Source organism: Lotus japonicus, chromosome 4, assembly GCF_012489685.1.
Source record: "Lotus japonicus ecotype B-129 chromosome 4, LjGifu_v1.2".
Taxonomy (NCBI): domain Eukaryota; kingdom Viridiplantae; phylum Streptophyta; class Magnoliopsida; order Fabales; family Fabaceae; genus Lotus; species Lotus japonicus.
In genome coordinates this window covers 43,032,309-43,054,734 of record NC_080044.1, presented here as the reverse complement: position 1 = coordinate 43,054,734, position 22,426 = coordinate 43,032,309, and the positions used below count along the sequence as shown (strand labels likewise).

General features: G+C 36.4%; 1 protein-coding gene and 1 long non-coding RNA gene across 3 annotated transcripts; both read left to right on the top strand.

Annotated features, from left to right (window-relative positions):
• Positions 1-3,404: 3,404 nt before the first annotated feature.
• LOC130711281 (uncharacterized) lies at positions 3,405-7,177 on the top strand. 2 transcript variants are annotated; one of them, XM_057560831.1, is made up of 8 exons: positions 3,405-3,849; positions 4,072-4,204; positions 4,349-4,425; positions 4,514-4,592; positions 4,851-4,960; positions 5,472-5,536; positions 6,684-6,764; positions 6,856-7,177. In XM_057560831.1, exons 1-8 carry the CDS (start codon positions 3,742-3,744, stop codon positions 6,947-6,949), a joined length of 747 nt encoding a protein of 248 aa, XP_057416814.1. In that variant the 5' UTR covers positions 3,405-3,741; the 3' UTR covers positions 6,950-7,177. The 2 variants fall into 2 exon arrangements, with proteins under 2 accessions (XP_057416814.1, XP_057416815.1); XM_057560832.1 differs by lacking the exon at positions 6,684-6,764 and having other exon boundaries at positions 3,671-3,849.
• Positions 7,178-12,647: 5,470 nt separating this feature from the next.
• LOC130714706 (uncharacterized) lies at positions 12,648-14,028 on the top strand. The gene is made up of 3 exons (XR_009011384.1): positions 12,648-13,088; positions 13,214-13,326; positions 13,806-14,028. It is a non-coding gene; the product is annotated as an uncharacterized LOC130714706 (long non-coding RNA).
• Positions 14,029-22,426: the final 8,398 nt, after the last annotated feature.

Sequence of the window (22,426 nt, the reverse complement as noted above, 5' to 3'; positions counted from 1 at the left end):
AGTTTAGAACCTTCAGCAGCACTGAATTTCTCAGTTGTTTTTTCAAAATATCTGGTGGGAATAAGTCCCTCAGAAATACAACTGGAATCAGCACCAGTGTCAAAAAGAGCTGGGGTTTCTAGGATAAAATCACCTATAATGATTTTGATATTGATATAGAATTTCTGGATGATAACATTGTTAATAATTTCTAGGAAATCACCAACATTGTTGTTAGAAGCGGAATTCGGAGTTGATGAAGAACTTGAGGAACTATCTCCATCAGAATTTTCTTCAGTGAGTTTTTCTAAGATAAGTTGCTGACTGGTTTGGATTTGTTTAAGGCTTTTAACCTCAGCCTTAAGGGTATGGACTTCAGATTGAAGGTCTTGAATAGTAACAGTTTTGACAATAGATTTTTCAAGACGTTTGAAGGTATCTTTGAGGTTGAATTTATTGGTAGTGATGGGACTTTTGGGAGGTCTATCTTCAAGAGTAAACTTGAGACGTTCCAAATAGATTTTCTTTTCGTCAGGATCAGGGATAGAATTGATGGCCCTGAAGAGTAAGTCTTGCTCATTGGTCAAGATATTGATAGAAGATGATGATTGATCATCATCATTCTGGATTTGATTTAGGTCTTCAGAGACCTCAGAGTCCGAGGGGACAGATTCTTCTTCATCAGAAGTTTGAATGAGAAGATTATTGATCTTGTCTTCAATCTCAGGTTCAAGATGAAGCTCAGAGATTCTTCTTTTGAGTCTGCAATACCTGCTAATATGGCCTGGCTTGCCACAGTTATAGCAGGTGACATCTTTTCCTTGAGAGGGTCTATTCTCAGGAGGGATTTTTGTAGCTTGCGTAGGATGGGTTTTAGATCTAGGTTTGGGTTTCCTATGATCATGATTTTTGCTAGATCTCCTTCTCCACTATTGTTTAGGAGGATCTTGCCTTTTAGGTTTGGGTTTCTTAGGGCAACCCTGAATACCAAACTGTTCGCATAAGGTACCCAAATCTCTGCGATTCTGAGATTTCTCCTTAGTGAGTTGCTGTTGGATTTTGTCATCTTGACAGATTTTGAGAGCAACTCTTTGGATGATAGCTATGAGCTGGCCATAACTAAGAGTTTGATAAGGGATTTCTCCCCCAGGATTTTGGCTTCTAAGTTTTTCACAAACTTTGTCGCCAAAAGATTTAGGAAGTCCTGCCAGAAATTTCTCTTTCCAGAAGGCTTGTTGACTGTCTTCTCGGGTGTAGACTCTGGTTAAGAAGGTATCTTTATACCATCTAAAATCACCTAGAGATTTGCATTTGAGATTAGACAGAAGATCTCCAGATCTATCTTTGATGAGGGTAGGATCTCCAACAAAATGTTGGGCTATGGTAAAGATTAAGGAATTTACGCCATCAGAAATGAATTTGTCATCTTCCATAATGGGGTTACCTTCTTCATCAGCCTTGACAGCATTCAAGATCTGATTCTTCTCATCTTCAGTGAGATAATTATCCAACCATCCTTTAAGTTGGTTGCAGAAACCAGCGACCAAGATTTCAACAATAAGAGATTCAGGACAATTGTTGGAGGTTTCATATGCAGTGGCGACGGATCAGAGATCATATCAATAAGATTTGTCTCTTCTGATGCTTCTCTCTTTTTCCTCCACTGTTGGAGGTTTCATATATATATATATATATATATATATAAAAGTGCCACAAGTACCTGCAAGTAGCAGAAGTACGCCCGAAGGTAAAATATACACATCCATTGATCCAAGAGTAAGAGTTATAAATACAATCCTTCAAAGTGTGGGAGAGTCAACCCAAAACAACCTCCTCAAGACCTTCTATCGTCCGACTACTCCCTGTGATTCCTATACAGAGAACCACACAAAAAGCAAAATGTCGGGAACCTACCATGTCCCAAAATGTACAACTAACGAATCAGGGCTACGACTATATACACCTAACCCAGTCACTCGAAGAAGCGAGTCTCCCAACCCTCCTCCTCCTCACTAGTGTAGTCATCCTCGGTGTCGGAATCCATAGTGATCACGTTGACATCCGAATCCAGAACCTCTCTCCTCACTGTCCTATGCACCACCCTAGTCAAGCCTGTCTCCAAGTCAACCACGTCGGTGGCAATGTCCTCCTCCATCACATAAACCAAAGGTTGCATGCGATATCCACAAGAAGAAGTGGACGCACCCAAACGAGTGGAAGGTGTGGCAACTGGCTCCTTCTTTGGCTCCACGAGCCTCGAAGAAAACGCAATGTCTGTAGGGTCAATGGAAGCAGGAGGTGTCGGTCTATGGAGTGCTCTTGTAGCAGCGTCAATCTCAGACGGATCCTCCTCCTCAGACGACGACGGTGGTGAAGGTGGTCGCATCCCACAACCAGGTCCAAAGTGAACCATCGGTGAAAAGTCAAAGACCAATGTATACTTCTGCAGTACTCCCTTTGTCAGGTCTCCATGCTCGTCAATCCTATCCTCCATCAGTCTCCCCTTGTAAGTCGCGCGGTGATTGGCGTGATCCATCACCCATGCGGTAGGGTCAATCTGATCAATCATCTCGTAGCGAAACCCCCCCCCCCCCGAAGGGTGAACCGTCGAGAACCACTCTCCCATAGACATCTGGCAGTTTGCCGACCGTCCAAACACAAACAATAAACACAAGGCAAGGCGCGAGGGTCAACTCACAGAATAAAGTATGTAATACAAACATCAGATAAAGCATAAGGGGATAGATACTTAGGTTCGATAGATCATGGAAAAATAAATGTTTATGTTTGTATTTTTAAGAAAAATTAAATTAAATAAAAAATGTTTTAAAAATCAAGAAATGAGAGGGCTCCAATTGTTTAAAATTGCTTATTGCATATGTGGCATGAAATGGGGTACACAAAATTTGATGCCGCAACTCCACATCTCGTGTTTCAAACTTAATCTAATAATGATCCAGATCACACTTGACTTTTTCTTCCATTCAATTTTGCTTGTTATTCTTGAAATGAGACTGCTCAAATCTCTCTGCTTTCGGTGGTGGCGTGGGACCTTGACAGTCCTTGGTTGTGCGGCGGAACTATGTTGACCCGACGGATGTGTACTTGTACGCTTTGATGCTCAAGTCAGTGAGAAAATAAACTGAGAATAGAATCTAAGAATTTTGCTTTATGAACTAGAAATGTGTGTAAACAAACGACTTTACCTATATTTATCGGCTTGGAGACTGTCATATGTGTCTTTGCATGTCTTTAGAAAGCGTTGTAGAAGGTATTCCGAGATCCTGATTGCCCTTGGGCAACCTTGCTTGATTCATTAATAAGTGGGTCGTTGTGCAATCGGTTGACCTTTGGAAATTCTGTTTCGAATAATTGAACCCAATTATAGGTGCATTTAATATACATTTCTCTTTTCTCATCTCTAAAATCTTAGCTGGGACGAGTCATTCCTTATCTAAGTCATCTCATCCGCTCATACGGTACTCACTTAGTCGTGCCTTTGGGTCAGCTGAGATGCTTCTCATACTCGACCTTCTGGCCTTTTAAGCCGACCGAAATCCACTATGTTTTATTTAATTTCAAAAAAAAAAAAGATGGGTCTTTTCCATACATTTTCAACCCAAAACGATCTTTTACAAGATGGGCCTTATCAAGTTTAATTTTTGGGCTGTATGTCGTCGTATCAAGTTATTCTCTCTTTTTTCTTTCTCTTTGGTTTACTTTTGTTGTGTTTGTGTTGTTTGTTTGGAGTGAGGAATCGCCATGGAAGACATTGTGCAGGAACATGAATCAGAGAAGAAGGTGGAGATCATCCTCAAAACCATTGGTCCAGCTCGACCTTCTCGCCTCCTCGTTCCCTCTTCCATCAAGGTTTCTTCTCTCCCCATCTTAAACTGTACACACTCCATTTCCTCATTTCCATTCAATTCCCAATTTTTTAGGGTTTTTTTTCTTCTGGGTCATTGGGAAAATTAAAATCAGAAACCAAGTAGTAGATTATAGTTTCATTTGATTTGTTAGTTCGATGATCATTCATTCCTGTTAATTATTACAGCTTGGTTGCCACTTTTGTTTCTTCTAAATCACATATAGGTGCGTGATTTGAGAAGATTAATTGCTAGCAATGATCATTTACCCATTGACAACTTGAGTCTTATTCTACGTGGAACTGCATTATGTGATGAGAAAAATGGAGAGGATATACGTGTAGAGCTAAATGATGGAGGTGAAGTTCTAGTCTTAGTTTCATTATTTGATAAATTTGTTATATTATCTATGTTATGAGTTGTGACCTTCTATGAAATGATCAGATAACTAATAGTATGGTTCACTTTTCTTACAAAAATGTGATTTTTTGCATTTATTTTAGATTGCTTGATCATTGCTGTTAAACCAAAGCCGCCGGTGAAGGCTGGATTTGACAATGATGATGATGATGAAGATTTGGTAAAATCAATTTACTAACATCTAATGAAGTGACCACAATGTTAATCTTGATCTCAATCTCAAATTTTCTTGATTTCTAATACTGCAGAAGTTTCAGCTTCCCCGTACATCAAGTCGGTGGAAAAAGAGGCTATACTCTTTTCTACGTGACAACTTGAAGCTTCCAGGTAATACATTATTGGATTAATATATGGATCCTTCAGAGCTGTAGTCATTGACCAAGTTATATTTATTTGGCCCTTAAAGCATCTTTGGTATTTCTTTGAAAGATATGTGATATGTGACAAAATTGATGGAAATTTAAACTAGAATTGGTTGGTTAACTTATGCATTATTCAAGGAATCATTTTGAATGTGGATCCCTTATGGGAAATAATAAGACCCTTTCAGATGAACAAGCTTCTTAATATGCTATCCATTGACAGATATCCTTTTGATGGCAATTTTCACTCTGAGCCTGAGAGCATGGATTTTCATAATTATGTGGTTTATCCTCGCTCCTGTTGCTCATAGATGGGATCTCGGACCTTTATATGTACGTCTTCTTCCATCCTTTCTTTTCTTTGTTCTTTTTAGGGGGTGGTTAGTCTTCTATCTACCTTGCCGACACATAGCTGAACTTTTGTTACTGGACCATACAATTGCACTATGTTACTTTGTAATTATTTGTGACCTATATTAGTCCATTGACTCTATTCAAGTCAACCCGGCTACACTCAGGACAGCCTTTTGAATATGTCTTGATTCTGATTTTTGTCCACTTCTGGAAGACATAAGAAAGAAAATAGTCTTGATTTTCAAAAACAATAATCATGATTATGAGCATAAGGGTGAAAATTCAATGGAAAATTTCACTTATTTCTTGTGAATCATGAGGTTTGACATTCATCTTAGGTGCTCATCTGCACCAGGATGGCCCTTGAGGCTCAAACCATAAACATCATCATAGAAATTGTATTAAGATGTCTTAAGGGGGTTCATACTTCATATTATAGTTTCTAGTAATTTGCATATGATAAAATTTCTGTTTCAAAACTTTCATGTAGATACTTGCAACTGGATTCTGTCTCATTCTCTTCAATCTTGGAAAGCGCCAAGCTGGTGACGTCAGGTACATACAGACATTAATTGTTGCATGCTTTTCTACATAGCTCCAAAGTGTAGTGCAAGGTGAAAGTTAAATCTGAAAATTCAAATAAGACTTGTGTTAGGGACCTTTACTATTTTAAAGAAGTAAAAGAAAAAGAAAAAAGGTTGGGAGGGAAGAGTAAATGGGGTAGATATTAGATAAAAGATTTGGACATGTAAGTCACATTATAATAATATAATGTATCAGATTATCGGGACAGTTTTTCTTGCTGAAATGAAGTAAAAATGATTTTTCTCATATCAAAAGAAGGAAAGACAGGAGCATATTGACAATCAGGCTATTGCTATATTGTATTCCTCATCTCTTATGTCGTTTACATGCTTACAAATTTCATGGTTACATGTCTATTTTATATTTGTGGGATGCATTTTGACAAGTAGTCAAAATTGCGTGTTTGACTGAAGGGTCACGCTCTTTCACCAGTTTTTCTTGCTGCTAAAAAACACAATTTGGTATATGATCTTCTTGAATCTTTGGCATTGATCATGAGAATGGACAGATCCATCGTGCTGGCCAAGCCACCCATTTCTCCATCACAAGACCTGCAAACACTTGTATCTTTTATTCCACCCTCCCAACTACCAGTTTTCCCCTCCTTGAGCTTCTATCTGTGGGTTGTGTGAGTTTAATCGGTGGCTGCTATTGGCTGTGGCTTGTGGGTGGCAATTGGGAGTGTAGGTGGTGGATTAGGTTGAGTGAGAGAGATGGTGAGTGGTGGTTTGTCCTCTTCATTGCTTCCCGTTTCTGATTTGATATTCCTCTTCTTCTGGTTTGCTATTTACCTCTGTGCTCTGTTTTCTTCTAAGGGACAATGTTTTTTAGGCTCTGTTTTGTGTCTCTGACAATGATATGCCCATATTTACTTTGGTCCTTTTCTTGTAATGTTTTAGTTTAATATACTATTAAAATTTTGTCTATTATTATATGAATTGTAGCTAAAACTTAAATTTTGGCTTGTAACCTTCTTATGCATTTGTAATTAGAGTTTAATTAAATGTTAGTCTTGATTTCAAGTGTATTGTTTTTATTATTTTGAATTTGTCTGTGTGTAGATAGAATTGTATATTTCAAGTAGGATCTTCTAAGTACCTGTTTGGATTTGTGTCAGGGGCAATGTAAAACGCATTCTCCCAATCCAACAAGTGTATTATCCGTCGGGTGAATGTGCATTGAAATTCACAATGATAATGTCGAACAACATTTCAATGCATCTCTATAGAAAAACAAACACACTTATTGTCAGTAGTTTTTAAACTTTTTTATCTCTTCATCGCATGCAGTGCATACTCTATCTTCAATGAAGACTTCAGAGAGCTACCTGGGACGCTGAATGCAGATAGACTTGACAGAGATATAAGAGCAGGACAGTTTTGAGCCATCATCTTGTACTCCTTACAAGCATCCAAACACATGATGTATATCCCTCCAATCACTAGGAGATGTCACTATCATTTCTGCAATGTATGTAGCATAACCCGGTTATCAATGAAATGGCAAGTTCTCTGTTCTAGTTTTTGACCCTCCTGCAAGAGCTATATTCGTTCTGTGTATATACAATGTATTGATATGTTGTTATAGATGAATAGGTTTCCACGTGTACAACTCTTTCTCTGGTACCGAGGTTTCTGTTTTTGAGTTTCAGGGTTTCCTCTGACATGTCACATGTATACATAGTCTTGTCTGGATTCCAAAGTCAAGGGGTTTTCACGAGCCTAGTATATGTAACTCAGTCATGATAAAATTACAAGGCTTCTATTAAAAAATTGCATGGTTATGAACAAAGTTATACTCCCTCCGTCCCTAATTATAAGCTAAAGTTGTAAAAATCACACTTATTAAGAAAGCCTTAATTGATGCATTGGTTTTCAAAAAAAATGTACAACTTTCTATGTTTACCCCTATTTATGATAACACTTTTTCATCATTGTACTACTAATGGTGGTGCTCCACTACCAATAAATGCAAGGGTGAATATGGAAAGAAATATTAAGTTTTGCAAGGTTAGCTTATAATTAGGGAGGGAGTAGTATGATAATTGCATGATTCAGTGAATGATATTTAACATGGCAAAATATTTATTGCAGATTCACGTGCCTAGTAATGTGAACCTGTGCTACCATTGGTCATTGTCCTGTGGTAACTGCTTCATTTCCTTCCTCTATAATGTCAAAACATAGCAGAACATTTGGCACTAAATTAGATTTGCGTTTGTACAAACGTCAAACTAAACCTACACATATTTAGTCCATGTTCTGAAAATCCTTACAATTGATTTTTGAGCTAAAATTAATTCTGACAATAGACTTTTATAAGTAGCTATTAGATGTCAGAATTAGCTATAAGGAAGAGAGAAAAAACTGATCCAAATATGCCATAAAAATGTATGAAGTACTTTTATACACCTTCACCAAATATGGTAGGAGATATAGTGACAAATTTTGACGTGTAACATCAATCAATCAATAATACTATTAAAAGAGCAAAGGTTCAAAGGACCAAATGCTGATGTGTCGCAACCACAAGCATTCTGCTCTCTCAATAAATCTTAGACTTAGTGGAATTCCACATGGCATTCTACAAGCTCTTATCTCCTTTTTATTGTACACGTGGCATTTCCTTCTTTTTTCTGTTTTTTTATCATGCTCCACTCACCATTCTCTCTCCCACTATCTTCCTTCATTATTAAGAACTCATTCTCTCTATCTCATTCTTATTTTTCTCTCTCCCACCCAAAGCCTCATTAAATCCATCCATCCTCTAAGGTTATTCCATCTTCTGCTATGCGCACGTTCCACGAGTTTTTTTACAACAATTGTAGCCAATCAAATGATTTCATACCCACTATCACTTCTAAAGCATGTGTGAAAATACCAATCTTCCTATTTCTTTCTCCAAGACCAATTAATAATCTGCAATACCTAGAATTTCAATTACTAATGCCTACCTACTTTTCTTTTCAAATTTCTTATTTGAAATACAAAATTAAGACCCTCTTTTTTTTAAACTTCATTTAATGATTTACTAAACCAATTGAAAATTCCCAATGCATCTTCTCACCTATTCAGAAGCAAATTTTCTGACCCTCTTTAATTTTAGAAATTTTAAATCCAGTTCTCTCCCCTCATCCCCATGTATCCAATTAATTATATTTTTCCAATTTCAAATTCTAGAATTTATCCATTGCCGTGTCTATCACGAAGTGTTCCAATCTCATGAGTTGCACCTCAGTTACCAATGCCACTTACTTTTGTTTTGAATTTGAAAATTCAAAAATTTCAAATGCAATTGTTATCAATCCCTTTCTCATAAATGCCAACCCTTTGGAATAACCCAGGATTTCGACCATCTTCTTTTTCTATTCAAGTCCATTTGCTGTTGTTCTCTAATCATGAACAACCCCTACACGACACCACCACAGCCGCTTCAAATCCTATGCAACCCGCTTCCAAAACCCCTCCTTCAGGGCCTTTTTATCGGTTGAGAAGATTTCAGAGTTCTTTCCACACCAATTTTTCCCCCATCTGAGCCCAACGATCTCTTCCTCTTCTCTGCCTAGAAACCCCATTGATTTTCGTTCTAACGCATGCTGAAGAACTCGAAATCCTTCCCAGGACTGGGTTCTGGTGAGACCCATAACCTGACCTTGGTCGCCACAAATCTGGCACAAAGGTTCGCAACCCCCCTCTCTGATAAACCAAATCTTTAATTTGTATTTATTGATTTCTTCTAGCTTCCATTCATGTCTTCTTTCTATTTGGATTGTGTACTGGCTTAGCTTATATAATCATAAGAATTTGGAAGAGAAGCATATGTATTGAATATTATAGATTATGATGTTGAAAGTTTTGGTTTTGTTCTGATGAAGCCTGACTTTGAGTGCAGAATCCAGAACCTACAGTTGATTTCTACACAGTGGCAAATGTGAAGCATCAACATGAAGTTAATGTTCGTAATATTCTACATAATTGTTCTTATAGTGAATCTAGATTCTTTAACATTGATATATCGGTCCAAATAGTATTTCCCACCTTTCTATCTCTTCACTCAGCATGCACGTTGATGATATGTTTTCATTCATTATGCTAATGTCTTTAGTTATTGTACAGGTTGTTGGAAACCTTTTAATGGAGTCATTGAAAAGAGGAAGGCATACTCCATAGATCAATGTAAGAATACAGTTTCAATTTTGTGTAGAGAAGTTGTGGAGCATATTTGTTTCCTCAAATCCTGTGTTAGAAGCATCATGAACTCAAATAGAGCTAGATTTTCTAGAGACTTTATGAACTTTTCTAAGTACTCATTTCATGCACACTGCTGCTGTAATTCAAACTAAAATATCTGCATTTTCCCTAGCCTTATTGCTGATTAGTTTTGGGACTTATATCTATCTTTTTTATTTGTAGGACTTTCTAAGTCAACTTTCTGGTGCAGATAATGATGAGTTTGATGGAGAAAATTAGAATGCTTCTGACTTCCTTCTACATGTTTCATTTTCCTCTAATGCTTGCTTCTCTATCCTGATTTAATCTATGGGTGCCTATATAGGTTGCGTTAGAAAATATAATTTTCTCTTTTATCATTGATCTTCAAGTTAATTCTTTATCTGACTATATTATCATTCTAATTTTAACTACAGTGGTATTAAGTTTTAAAGTGTATCAATGCCTGTTGGTTGGTTGCAGAAGACCCTAAAGTCATCCCAACCCCAAAATCCATTTGTTCTGCATTCTTATTCTCATTATCTTATTCAATTCTATGTAATATAGTGAGTAGGTTAAACGAGTGGATTTTTTTTCTTCATCATTTCAATTCACTCTTGGAACTCGAGGGAGGAATAGCTAAGTGTACCTTTTTTTTATTTATTCTCTTAAACTTTGCTTCTTTCTCTTCAATCCTCTTCTTTTCTTGGCATTTTGGTGAACATATGGTGAGCCAATTTAGTTAAAGTTTACAAATATTAATGAATAGGTTTCAATTCTAATAAGAAGTGTTGCAGTGACCTTCTCCAACAACTTGAAAGCGTGTAACTATTTACATTTAGTTTATGAAAACATTTGTCAGAGGTCTTTGTGAATTTTGGTGATGAGTGATTCACAAGCAGGCTTTAAAAAGTAATGAATGAAGGATATGTCTGCAAACGTAAGTCTGAATCTATTAGTATATATCTCTTAAGTTTGAAAAATTCATTAGAATGTTATGTATTTTCACTTTGGTACTTTCCATGACCAAGTCATTTTCTATGCAATGCTTGAGCTATTATTCTAATTGTACTTTAACATTTTATATCAGAATTCGAATGATGATAATCATGTTTAATTTATTGTTTAGGTTGTCACTGGAAAGAGGCATGCTTAGTCCATAGAGCAATGTAAGAAGCTTGGGAATTGGTCGTCGAATGCCATACTTTCCGGCTTTTCAAGGAAGAGATGTTACAACATTACATCCAAATATGCAAGAACATTAGCTCTACAAGAAAAATAGACTCATTCTTTAAAAAAAACAATAGACTCATTATGTTAAGTGAAATTAGTCAATGAAGTTTATCAAGAATGTTAGCTGCCACTGAAATGGACTGAGAAGATTAAGAACTATCATAGATACTAATGCGATAAACAATTCTTTGAGGCAGATTATTGACGTGACACTTTTATATGATGAATTATTCACCCCATGTTAGGAACATGGTAAAGGTTGAATGTTGAAGTGTAGTATCTCTTTTTTACAGTTTGGTGCTTCCTTTTCTTTTACTGTGTCTGTCAGTGATGCTATTAAGTTTTCTGATTTTAACTCAATTGGGGAGCTGAAAAAGATTTTTTATGTAATTAGGTTTATTTTAATTTTCGTAAATTTTAAAATAACTTTTGGAGTAAAACATGTGTGTATTATATGAAAATTTTATAGTAAATGTTTAGTTTCTTTCACTCTTTTTTTTTTTCAAATTACAGGTAAAAAACTCCCACGGGAGGTACATTGAACCTGAAAATACTTTTAAGTTTAAATGAATAGAAAAATACATTTTCATATAATTAAAGTTCTTTTTATCGTAATTTTTAAAATAATTTTTAGAGTTAATATCAATATATAAAAGTATGAAAATTTTATAGTAAAATATGTCATATTGGAACTAGAAAATATTAATATACATAATTTCGAATTTCATATGTTCAATACACGAACATGAATAGTTTAATTACATGTAGTGTAAATAATTTTATATTGAAACTAATATAAAAATTAATTTACAGAGTAACAAATGAATTAGTACGTATATAGTCTATAATTTTTTATAGCAAAAGTAATATATATATGTATGTATATATATATATATATAATTACAGAGTTATTTACGTATATAGTCTATATTTATTTATGTTTAAATTACAGAGTTACAAGTTACTACAAGGAGGACCGGGCATGGAAATACTTTCATGTAGAAATCTCTCAGGGAATAACACAATAGTAGCAGAAGTGGTTTTTTCGTTGAGGCAACTGTTTAAATATTTTGGTCAATTGGTGTAAATTTATGTCTTTTTAAAAGTTGTCGTCATATTATTGTGCTGATTTATACTTATTTATTTGTTTATAAAGTATGAATTAATTGATATATGCTCCCCGTGCAATGCACGGGTGAAAAATCTAGTAATACTATTAAAAGAGCAAAGGTTCAAAGAGCCAAATGCTGAGGTGTCAGCTCCTCATGCATTCTGCTCTCTCATACATTCTTAGAATAAGTGGACGTGGCTTTTTCACATGTCAAACTAACATCCTTCCTCACATCTTCCCAGTACACGTGGCTTTTTCATAACTTTGTTGATTTTTTTTAAACGTCCCCTCTCCCCCACTATCTTCCCTGTACACGTGGCATGAATTTCTTTCTCCTCCTTCTTTATTTCTCTTTCTTGAAACAAGCGTGCCCCAACCACCTTTTTGCTGCATCCATTTCCCAAAGTCTCTAATTTCAAATTTAAAATTGAACTTTAATTATTGTTCTATTTGAGAGAAAAACAAAAAACAAAACGTCAACAAATAGTTGGCTTACATTTATGTTCCCATCTATCTATTATAATATAGTAATGCTGAAGCGCGGGCTGTGACGTCGCCAACTCACTCTCTTTCCATTCCTAAGGTTTGCCACATCATATTATAGTCCCACGTGTCAACTTCTATTACTCCAACATTGTTACTGGGCTGTAGCTATTCTCCACTTTCTCATTTTCATCTCCTAATTGATCAGCCCACCCATGAAATTTTTACGTTATTTTTCCCACTCTTAATTTACACAACTTTTTGTTTTTCAATTCAATTTTCACCTAAAGCATTTATTTTGAAACTGTCAATCAATATCCTCTTCACAAACTAGCAGCAGTTTGCATCACAATGAATTGCAAATTTCAGATCACATTCACAGAGTACCATTGAATGATAACGCTTTTGCATCCCCACTCCTTCTTCAAGAACCAACGCCCTCCCTTTCCCTTTTCTTCCTCCTCTCCACCGCCTCCTTCTCCCAAAGGTAAAATTGCAGAAAAATGCCCATCCATTTCTCTCTTTTCACCAATTTCGCTTCTCACAATTTATATATATAAAAAAGTACATTGCTTGACATTGTTTTTTCCATTTTTTATTTTGCACTAGCAGGGACTTAAGGAACAAACATGAATCTGAGTTGCGGTTTTCAGGACACTCTATTTATTTTTCTAACAGAGTTGATCCCTCACGTGTTGTCCAAATCTCTTGGCAACCAAGGTCAGGTACTTCCTAGAACTTCCCCTTAGCCATTAAGTTATGCAGATCCTATGTTTTTTCTTTTTGAAATGGATCTTATATTTTTTCACTTATACTAGCAGTTTTTTACTCACGTTGCTTTTAATTTTTCAATATTTGATGTTGTTTTGTCCCTGTTGTTGTACGGCCTTTCTCTACAAAGGTTTTTTTTTTTTTCAGACAAGGAGTGTGACTACCTTATTTCTTTGGTATGATACTGCTTATTTGATTTTGGGAATACAATGTCACTTTTATTTTCAATAATGATTATAAAACTGGACATCCCTTTGCTATGTGTCTAATTTTGAAATTATAAAATATGCTATCCTGTAGTTAATATTTCTGATACACAAATACTCTACATTTTTCATTGTAAATTTGTTTTTTTTTTTTCCTTTGGGGGTTATCTTACTTGCATTTTGTTTGTTTGATTGATATTATGGAATTTGCTCGTGATGGTGAAAAGTCTGTGGCACAACTAATGGGCACTAGGAGGTATCATCATATTGTCAAATTTTGTTGATTATGAATTTTAAAGGCATATGCTCTTTCTTCTTCTACACTCCCTCCACTAATAAAAGGAGCTTTTTTGCATACTTTTCTTTATCGTGTATAAACTGCAAGCTAATATGCCAAAAGCAATGGCCACATAAAAATTGTTTTTCTCACCGCGCAACACGCGGGTCTAAGTCTAGTTTAACCTGAAAGCATAGATGGTAGATAATTTGGATCACGTAACTTGACGGGAGAGGAAGTCAACCATGTGTGAATGTGATGGTTAGGAAGAAAGGAGCAAATCAAGCAAGCAGTGAGCATTGATTCATGTTCACCTACTCAATTCCCGAAACATAAATGTGCAAAGCTAGCTGGTTTTGGTTATCTGAAAGACGTTTGCTTGCTTCCCATACTCCAACAATTTCAATATATATGAAATGGGTTTGGTTTGGTGATCTCTTCATCCCTATTGGTTCTGGTTAGTTTGAGCTGCTTAGAAAATCGATCAACTCTATTTGCCGTGTTAGCTCCACTAGCTAGGGACTATCTAATTTCTTACTCCCTCATATGAGTGCTGAATAAAACTTGTGTTAAGCAAATAGCTTTTTATTACTACTAGTATTTTAAGTTTAAGAAAACTTTGACCATATGAATAACTATTACTCTAACTATTAACTAACTATTCATAAAAGATGTATTGTTATTTCAAGCGAAGAAATGTGTACTAAAAATAATTCTAGACTTTTCCTGGCATTCGAAGGGAAAAGAAAAAAAAAGATGAAAACATATAATTCATTTCTTATAATCAGTTTTAAGGTTGAGAAAAAAAAATCAAGTATTTAATTCATATACCACGGTGGAAAGAATTTTTTTTAAGAATTACCAGAAAAAACAGGAATTATCGACTATCGTATATAGCATGGTGGAAAAAATATCAAGCACTTTTCATGTGGGAGTGTTACGGGGCTAATTAGTTTTGGGACGAAATATGTCATGTGTGTATCATGTAATAAACTCTATTAAAATTTAACAGAAATATAAATAAAAGAATTATTTTGCTCACTTTAAAAACTTTAAGAACTTAAAAAAAAATTAAGGACTTAAATGTATTTTTTTACATCACTTCTTGTTTTCTTGCTATTCTAAGTTGTAGAATATATATGACATCATATACTGTTAAAATATAATATAAACAACTTAAGCTTTTGGGATTAAGTGGTTATTTGACATGGTATCAGAGTTTCTATGGCCGAGAGGTCTAGAGTTCGATCCTTGTTCCCCTCACTTTCTAATTAAAAGTGGGATTTAATTAAGCACATGGTAGACGCACCTGTGCATTTATCCATGCTTTAAGTCCAAAGAGCTCTTGCGTGAGGGGGCGTGTTAAAATATAATATAAAACCATTAAAGTGGCTCTTACCCAACAACTTAAGTTTTTGGGATTAAGTGGTTATTTGACATATACAGTTTCACTTTTCCCCTTGATTTTGTTTGTTGCATTTTGCTATTCTAAATCGTTGAATTTGAATACATACACAATTGACAATTCCATTCTGTTCATAAATTATTTTGACTTACTAGTTTGAAATTTGTTCTTTTTTTCTTGTTTTTGTCAAGTATACCCAGTTCTTTGACTGGAGGTTGAATTACTCATTTGGTGATTCAACATTTTAAATTTGACATTTTAAATTTTGTCAATGCCAATCTCTCATTCTCCTACCCGAGTTGTACACGTATGTAAATGCATTCTTAATTTTAATGCTTAAATTTACCATTTCAAACTTCTCAGTTTATTGTTGAACCGTTCAATTTAAGTTTAATTATTTAATTTTAAAGGAAAATGACAATTATTAAAACCATGGGATGCCTTTTGGCACCAAGAGATTAATCATTCAGCAAGATGATTTATAAATCCATTTCTTAACAGAGTCAACTTAAATCTCATATACATGCAACTACCATCATATCACCACACTGTACTTATTGTTGATTTTGGGGAACGCTCTTCAATATTTTAAGTTTACAAATATTGTCAATGTACTGCATAATCGTGTTCTGCGCCATGATTAATTGTCTAAACCTCTAATTCATGTACACTGAAAATTTTAGGAAACTAAAATCACTTGCGGTTTGTGACGGTTTTTAACCTCTACAAACTGCAGACTAAAAAGGCTTAATAGTTTATAGTGATTAAAAACTGTCACGATGCTACCGGTGTTTCAAAATTTTTGATGTACACAAATTCTTTCAAATTATCTATAGCCGTCGACGTAGGGAAGGTTGCAATTGTATTCAATAAATCACAGAAAAAGACTAACCAGTTTTGAAAAATGAGTAAGGTCCAAAAACAAGGTCATAAAAACAATTAAATAAGATAATAATAGTCAATTTAATTATTTTATGAATTCAACACGTCAGATAGAGACAAACTTGTTCTGTATATATTGACACGCCAGAGGTAGTCAAAACCATATTCAGTCGACTCCCCCTTTCACATGTTTGAAATTCAATAGGAGACTTCAGCTTCAACAAATCCCTAGGACAAACTTTCTGTGTATATATTGGCTCGGCCCTTGTAGGAGATTATGAGTTTATGTTTAATCTAGATAATGCTTTGTCCAGGCCATGTCAAATAAATAAATAAGGTTTAGAATTTTGTAAAAGAGCTAGGTCTAAGTCATTTAAAAAGTCTCATAAGCTTTAACAGACTAGACTAATGTATTTTAATTTATTTATTTTTATATTATCATTGCTATTGTTATATGTTAGAATTATATTATAATAGCTCGACCAGTTAATTGATATTATATATTAATTGACATATTTATAGATTTAAACATGTTAGATAATATATAATAATTTAAGAATATTGGTCTATTCATAAATAGACTTGCGACATATGTAAATACCTTAATGTGAAGTAATATTTTCATATAGACTTTTGGGGTTTAGGAAACCCACCATAATTTAGCTTGTTTCCATCTCTACTTATTAACACCTTAACCTGTTAGCCTATAATTTGCTTACTTAATAAGGTGTGTTGGCTTATGTAAATATTTTAATTTGAAATAGTCCTTTAATTATGCTATTGGGGAATAACAAGCTTTCAAAATATTCTTCAATAATGAATTTGGAGTGCTCCTCTTGTCGTGCTTGGTGACGGTGATTAGTTGTAACTTGGCCTGAGACAACGATGGCGTTGTCCTTGAGTGGAGGGAGGATTACCTGCAGATACCCCCTTTGACGCTTAAGTCAGTGAGAGAGTAAAGAGAGACTTCATGAGTCTAAGAAGAACTCAGAAATGCTAAAAAGGAATAGCATGTTATGTAAATGAATGATAGAAATTGTATTTATTGGTCAAACATGTATGTTTAGTGTCTTTGCAAGAGAGTAGAAAATCCTTTAAGTGGAGCTTTAGAGCGCACGGTTGGCTTGATGTCATCGTGCCTAGATATTTGTCTTAGCCCTTTGCCAGGCCAGTCTCGCTGGGGTGTCCCGTTCTGGACCAACTCATTTCGGCTGTCCGTACGGTGTATGTTTAAGAGCATTACCTATAGAGCCGGTCGCAACTCCTTCATGCCATATGACTTTTAGAGCCGATTGGCACACAAAAACACTAAGCCATGCCTGAAAAAAATCCTCTAATAGGTACTAGTCGGGTTTAGGTTCCAAAATTTTTTAAGTATATATGTATCAAATTCTAGTATAACCTAACCTATTTCGACCCTTAAGGGTGGAGTACGCATGCACTGGAAAACACAAAACACTAGATATAATACTTGTGCGTTGCACGAGTTTATTTACTATATTTTTTTACATTATATAAATATTATTATAATTTATAGGAATATTAATTATAATTTTTAATTATAAGAATTATAAAAATTGTAAGACCCAAGTTTTTAAGTTTAGAATAAGTGAATAAAATCCTATTCACGATTAGGGCTGAGGTACCGTGAAGGGAAACCTGAACAAGAGTTTACCAAATGAAATAAATTTATGAAGGAGGAAGTTCAGGAAAAGTCTAAGGATTGTATCAAAGTCGATAAAAGGTATAGCACGATCGATATACGCTTAAACCTAGGGCAGAAACCCTGGTGAATAGCTAGTTTACACTTAAAGTCACGATGGAAACTTATTCCAAAAATCTTCCACCCTTGGAACACTATGGGAATAAATTCCAAAAATCTTCAAGAGGAATATAAGACTTTCTCTTATTCCTTTCCATAACAATCGTTTCAAGGCGAAACTCTAGAATGTACGAACGTCTGATTCCAATCATCGGAAGTTTGCCGAAACTAAAAGCCTGATAGTTCAAGAACCCTAGAATCAACCGTCAATGAAGACTTTTTCTATTCGGAGCTTCAAATGAAGATTCCACACGCGTACACCCATTTCTCTTGATGTTTTCAATCTTTCTTCAGAAGGAAGTTTTCTATTCCGACATCCACTGCAAAAAGTAACTTATCGGGTAAAATAGTTTTTACACCGACTTTGTATTAGTCACCTAAAATACAAGGAAACCTCTTTTGAGTTTTGGAATTATGTCGCCAAAACCTATCTTAGAATTCACGGAGAATGAAGCCGGAAAAATCAGAATCGCGAAACTTTCATTTTCCCGCGTTTTTCCATCCTCTATATATAGCAAGAAAGATGAGAAAAATCACAAAACTCCACCATTTTCTTCTCAAGAGGCCGCGAGTTTGCTAGAGGAGGGAGAAGAGAAGATTTTCTTCATTTCTTGCTTGATCGTTGATTAAACAGTTGCTACTTCAAGGTATCGAGGTATAGTCGCTAATCCTTACCTCTGATCGTCTTTTCCGTAGCTTTTCACTATGTCTTTCTGTGCTCATAGTTTTGAAGTTTTTGCAAAACTATCCTGATAACTTCATTTTTCTATCTAAACATCTTCCCTACGTTCTCCTAAGTATGTTTAGCTAATAATACTGCGCGGATTCTCGAAAAACTACCGTCGAGTTTCAATTCTGCTTAAAATACCCATTTTGGGGCAAAGCTTCGTCCTTTGGGCTGAAAACTATCGCCTTAGCTTAGTGCTAGTAGGATTAGTTGTCATAAACGTCGTTGGTGACGTGCCCATCCAATTTGCTTTTCGAAATTTCAGTTTTGAATTTCCGAGCTAAAAATAATGACCAAAATACCCCTGCGACAGTTTTCGATCCGATAATTTTTCCGAGTTTAGAATCCTCTTAGTTACGACTAATGATAACCTAGGAACCAAGTTTGATCGAAGAAAAATCGACCCACCTAATTACCTATAGTGGCCGAGACTACCCTAGGAGGAGGAAGAAAATTCTTTTTCGAAAACTTGTCCTTTCGCGCTAGATTATCGTACCTCGGAGTATATACTACTTCGTGAAACCTTAGTGAGTATTGATAGCTTAGTTTCCGATAGATTTTGATGGAATTCTGTGGTTTTACTCTAAAGGTTCTTTTGAAGAATTTCCTGAAGAACTAGGAGCTGATTGTGAAGGAACTTTCGAAGAGAATCCTGGAGAATCTACAGGTGAGGGCTACTCACTGAATCCTTAGTTAATGCTTAGGTGTCGATACTTTCGACTTGATTTACTGTTTATGCACTTGTTTGTGTTTGACTGGAAAAATGTTTTCTGAGGCTTCGGCTAACAATGTAGATGATTCATCTACTGACTGCTTTTGAGATTGACTTACATGCTATGTGCTAAGTGGGTAATCTAGGATGTGTGATGTATGCTTTATATGCTAAGTGCTACGTGGTTATTCTAGGATGTGTTGATATATGACATGTTTGTTGACTGTGCTGATTTATTTATGTCTTTTTACATATATCTGTGGTTCTGAGGAGTGAGAATAACGGGCAAGTCATGCCGATTTTATTTTGAGAGTTTTGAGAAAGTTTAACGGGACAAACGAAGTTCGGGCCTTGTTCTTGTTGTAGTGGATCGAGACATTCTCTAGGAGTTATTTGGGGGTTATGGGATATTGAAAACTCATAAGATTTGCGATAAGATTAAATGAAACTATTTTATAAGGAAAATTCATAAGACATTAAACAACCTCTAAATCTTTAAATAATGATAACAATCTCGAAGGAAAGCTTAGGATGCAAATCTTAGTTTTGGGAAAATGAGAAGTGTCGTCGAGTCCAAGAGTTGAGAAAACTGTAAGTTCTGAGTATGTCGATACTCCTTCGCTCTTTGAGCAGTTTGTTTAGCCATCCAAGGGATGAGCCGAGAAGCTTCACTGAGGCGTGAGACCTTGTGAATGCGTGAATCTTCACTGAGGCGTGAGACCTCGTGAAAAGCATGGATCTTCACTGAGGCGTGAGACCTCGTGAACAACATGAAACTTCATTGAAGCGTGAGACATCGTGCAAGTGTGTAAATTCACTGAGGCGTGAGACCTCGTGAAAGCATAAAACTTCACTGAAGCGTGAGACTTCGTGATTGTATAAGACTCCACTGAAGCGTGAGACTTCGTGAGAGCATTGATGACTCGAAGAGTTATCATGAGTGTTTGCACTCATTTTACGATTAATTGTATTTTGTCGCAGAATCGACTTTTACCTTAGGGTATGCTTTTAGAGACAATAAGTTAGCTAGAACACGTGGCGACGTGTCGAGTGAGGTCGAAGACGTTGTTTGGCTAATCACTTTGCATTCATGCACTCATTTTGAGGTATTAACACGGGACGTACTCCGGACCTCGGTGGATTCCAAAATGGTCATAAAATCTCAACCTCCTCTATTGAATAGCCAGAATCAAGCAAATCACGTATCTGCACTCCTTGTTGATCGCCTGATTTCATGCTCTCCACGTTTAAATCACGAAACTGCCTACCTCCTTCACCGTCAGAATCATACGAACGACATAACTGTTCTCCTTCATCTTCGCCTGAAACTTTCACTTCTCCATGAATTCTCGTCAAAACCTTCTCCCTGGTTTGCGCTGCTAAATTATTTTCATCCATCAAGACCGTGTTCTGCTCCCTGAATTTCGTCCCAGAATTAACTGTTGTTACCTTTGAATTTGAAAAACACGCTCCTCCCTTATCTGCGACCAAGATCTGCTCCTTGACTTGCTCTCCTGATTTAATGGAGTCGACCAGGCCCTTGAATGGCTCCTTGAATTGCGTTCTTGACGGTGCAATTTTTGAATTTGAAACCAACACATATCCATTGTCTCTCACCGGCGACTCCGAACCCAATTCTGCCGCCCCCAACCCCACCGCCATGCCACCACACAACACCTCCTCAGTTGCCTCGGTCTGTAAAAAAGCCAGGCCTTCCATCTTGTCATCCTATAGATTTCATCTTCCTCCTCAGAGTTCGCATCAACTGCAGACTCATAGTCCTTTTCATGAGCAGCTTCTGGGGTTGTGGCAATCCCATCGTTCATGGACTCATCATCAGAACTCTCATCTGACACATATTCTTTTACTGGTGTTGACGGCATAACTTCGACACGCCCATAATCATAAGTAGCGGCGTCCTTCTCAACCAACACAATGCAGGACGTCCCTTCGACATCAACAGACATAGTGAAACAATTCAAAAGCTGATGATTCATTCGAACTAATATGTGTGCATAATCAACTCGATGTCGTAGCGTGGTTGCATCATCAGACATCACATATGTCCCGAGCCTATTTCCAACAGCTGAGAAGAAAGGCTGAGTCCACAACCCCTGGGGAACTTGCCATAAACGAATCCAAACAAGCTGAGACGCACCAAACGTGAAAACAGTACACAGCGTGACATCAGTTACATAATGCTCTAAAAAATATCTGCACTCCGTGATTATGCTCTGCATCTCCTCCTGAGTCTCAAATTCAAGCAAAACTTCCTTCGCTCCTAAAGGGATGAGACGAAAGTTGTAGAGTCCAATGCTGCTAAACGACTCTTGCAAAATGTCGACACTCATGGATCCAATTGTATGCGCCTGTGCGCACCTTTGCACCCAAGCCTCATTCAGGTCTGACAAATTAAAGCTTAAAAGAGATCCCTCCTGTTGTGGACGCTCCTCCTGCTGAACATGCTGCTTGTTATGAGGTAAAGCTACCCCTTCTTCACGCACCATAGGTTGCACCTTTGGTCGCCACACCTTTCCTTGAACTTCATACCGATACCTACCCAATGACGACATCTTTGACACCCTACCTGGCTTCTGAAATCTTGCTTTCTGTACCACAATAAAACTCCCTTCCAATCATAATCCATTAAACCTTCTAATTGCTCCCCATGCTTCCTCATCACTGGAAAACCGAACAAACCCAAAGCGAAAGCGACGTGTAAACTTCTTCTTTTGCTGTATAAAAACGTCCCTCAATCTACCCACTTTACCAGAGATAGCCTGAAGTTTGGCCACTGTAATTCGGTCTCCTAACCCATCAACGAACACAGAGAAAGATATCTGAGACTGGTCTACATTTCGAACAAATCTTCCCCTCGCACGTTGGTTGCCATTGCTGCGCTGATTTGGTTGATTCACTGCTTCTTGGTTATACCTGGCGTTACGTTGAAATTCACTGGTATTAGACCTGTACTGGCGTTGATCTCCTCCATGCTCATAACTTCTCCTTCTTCGTGGCTGAGA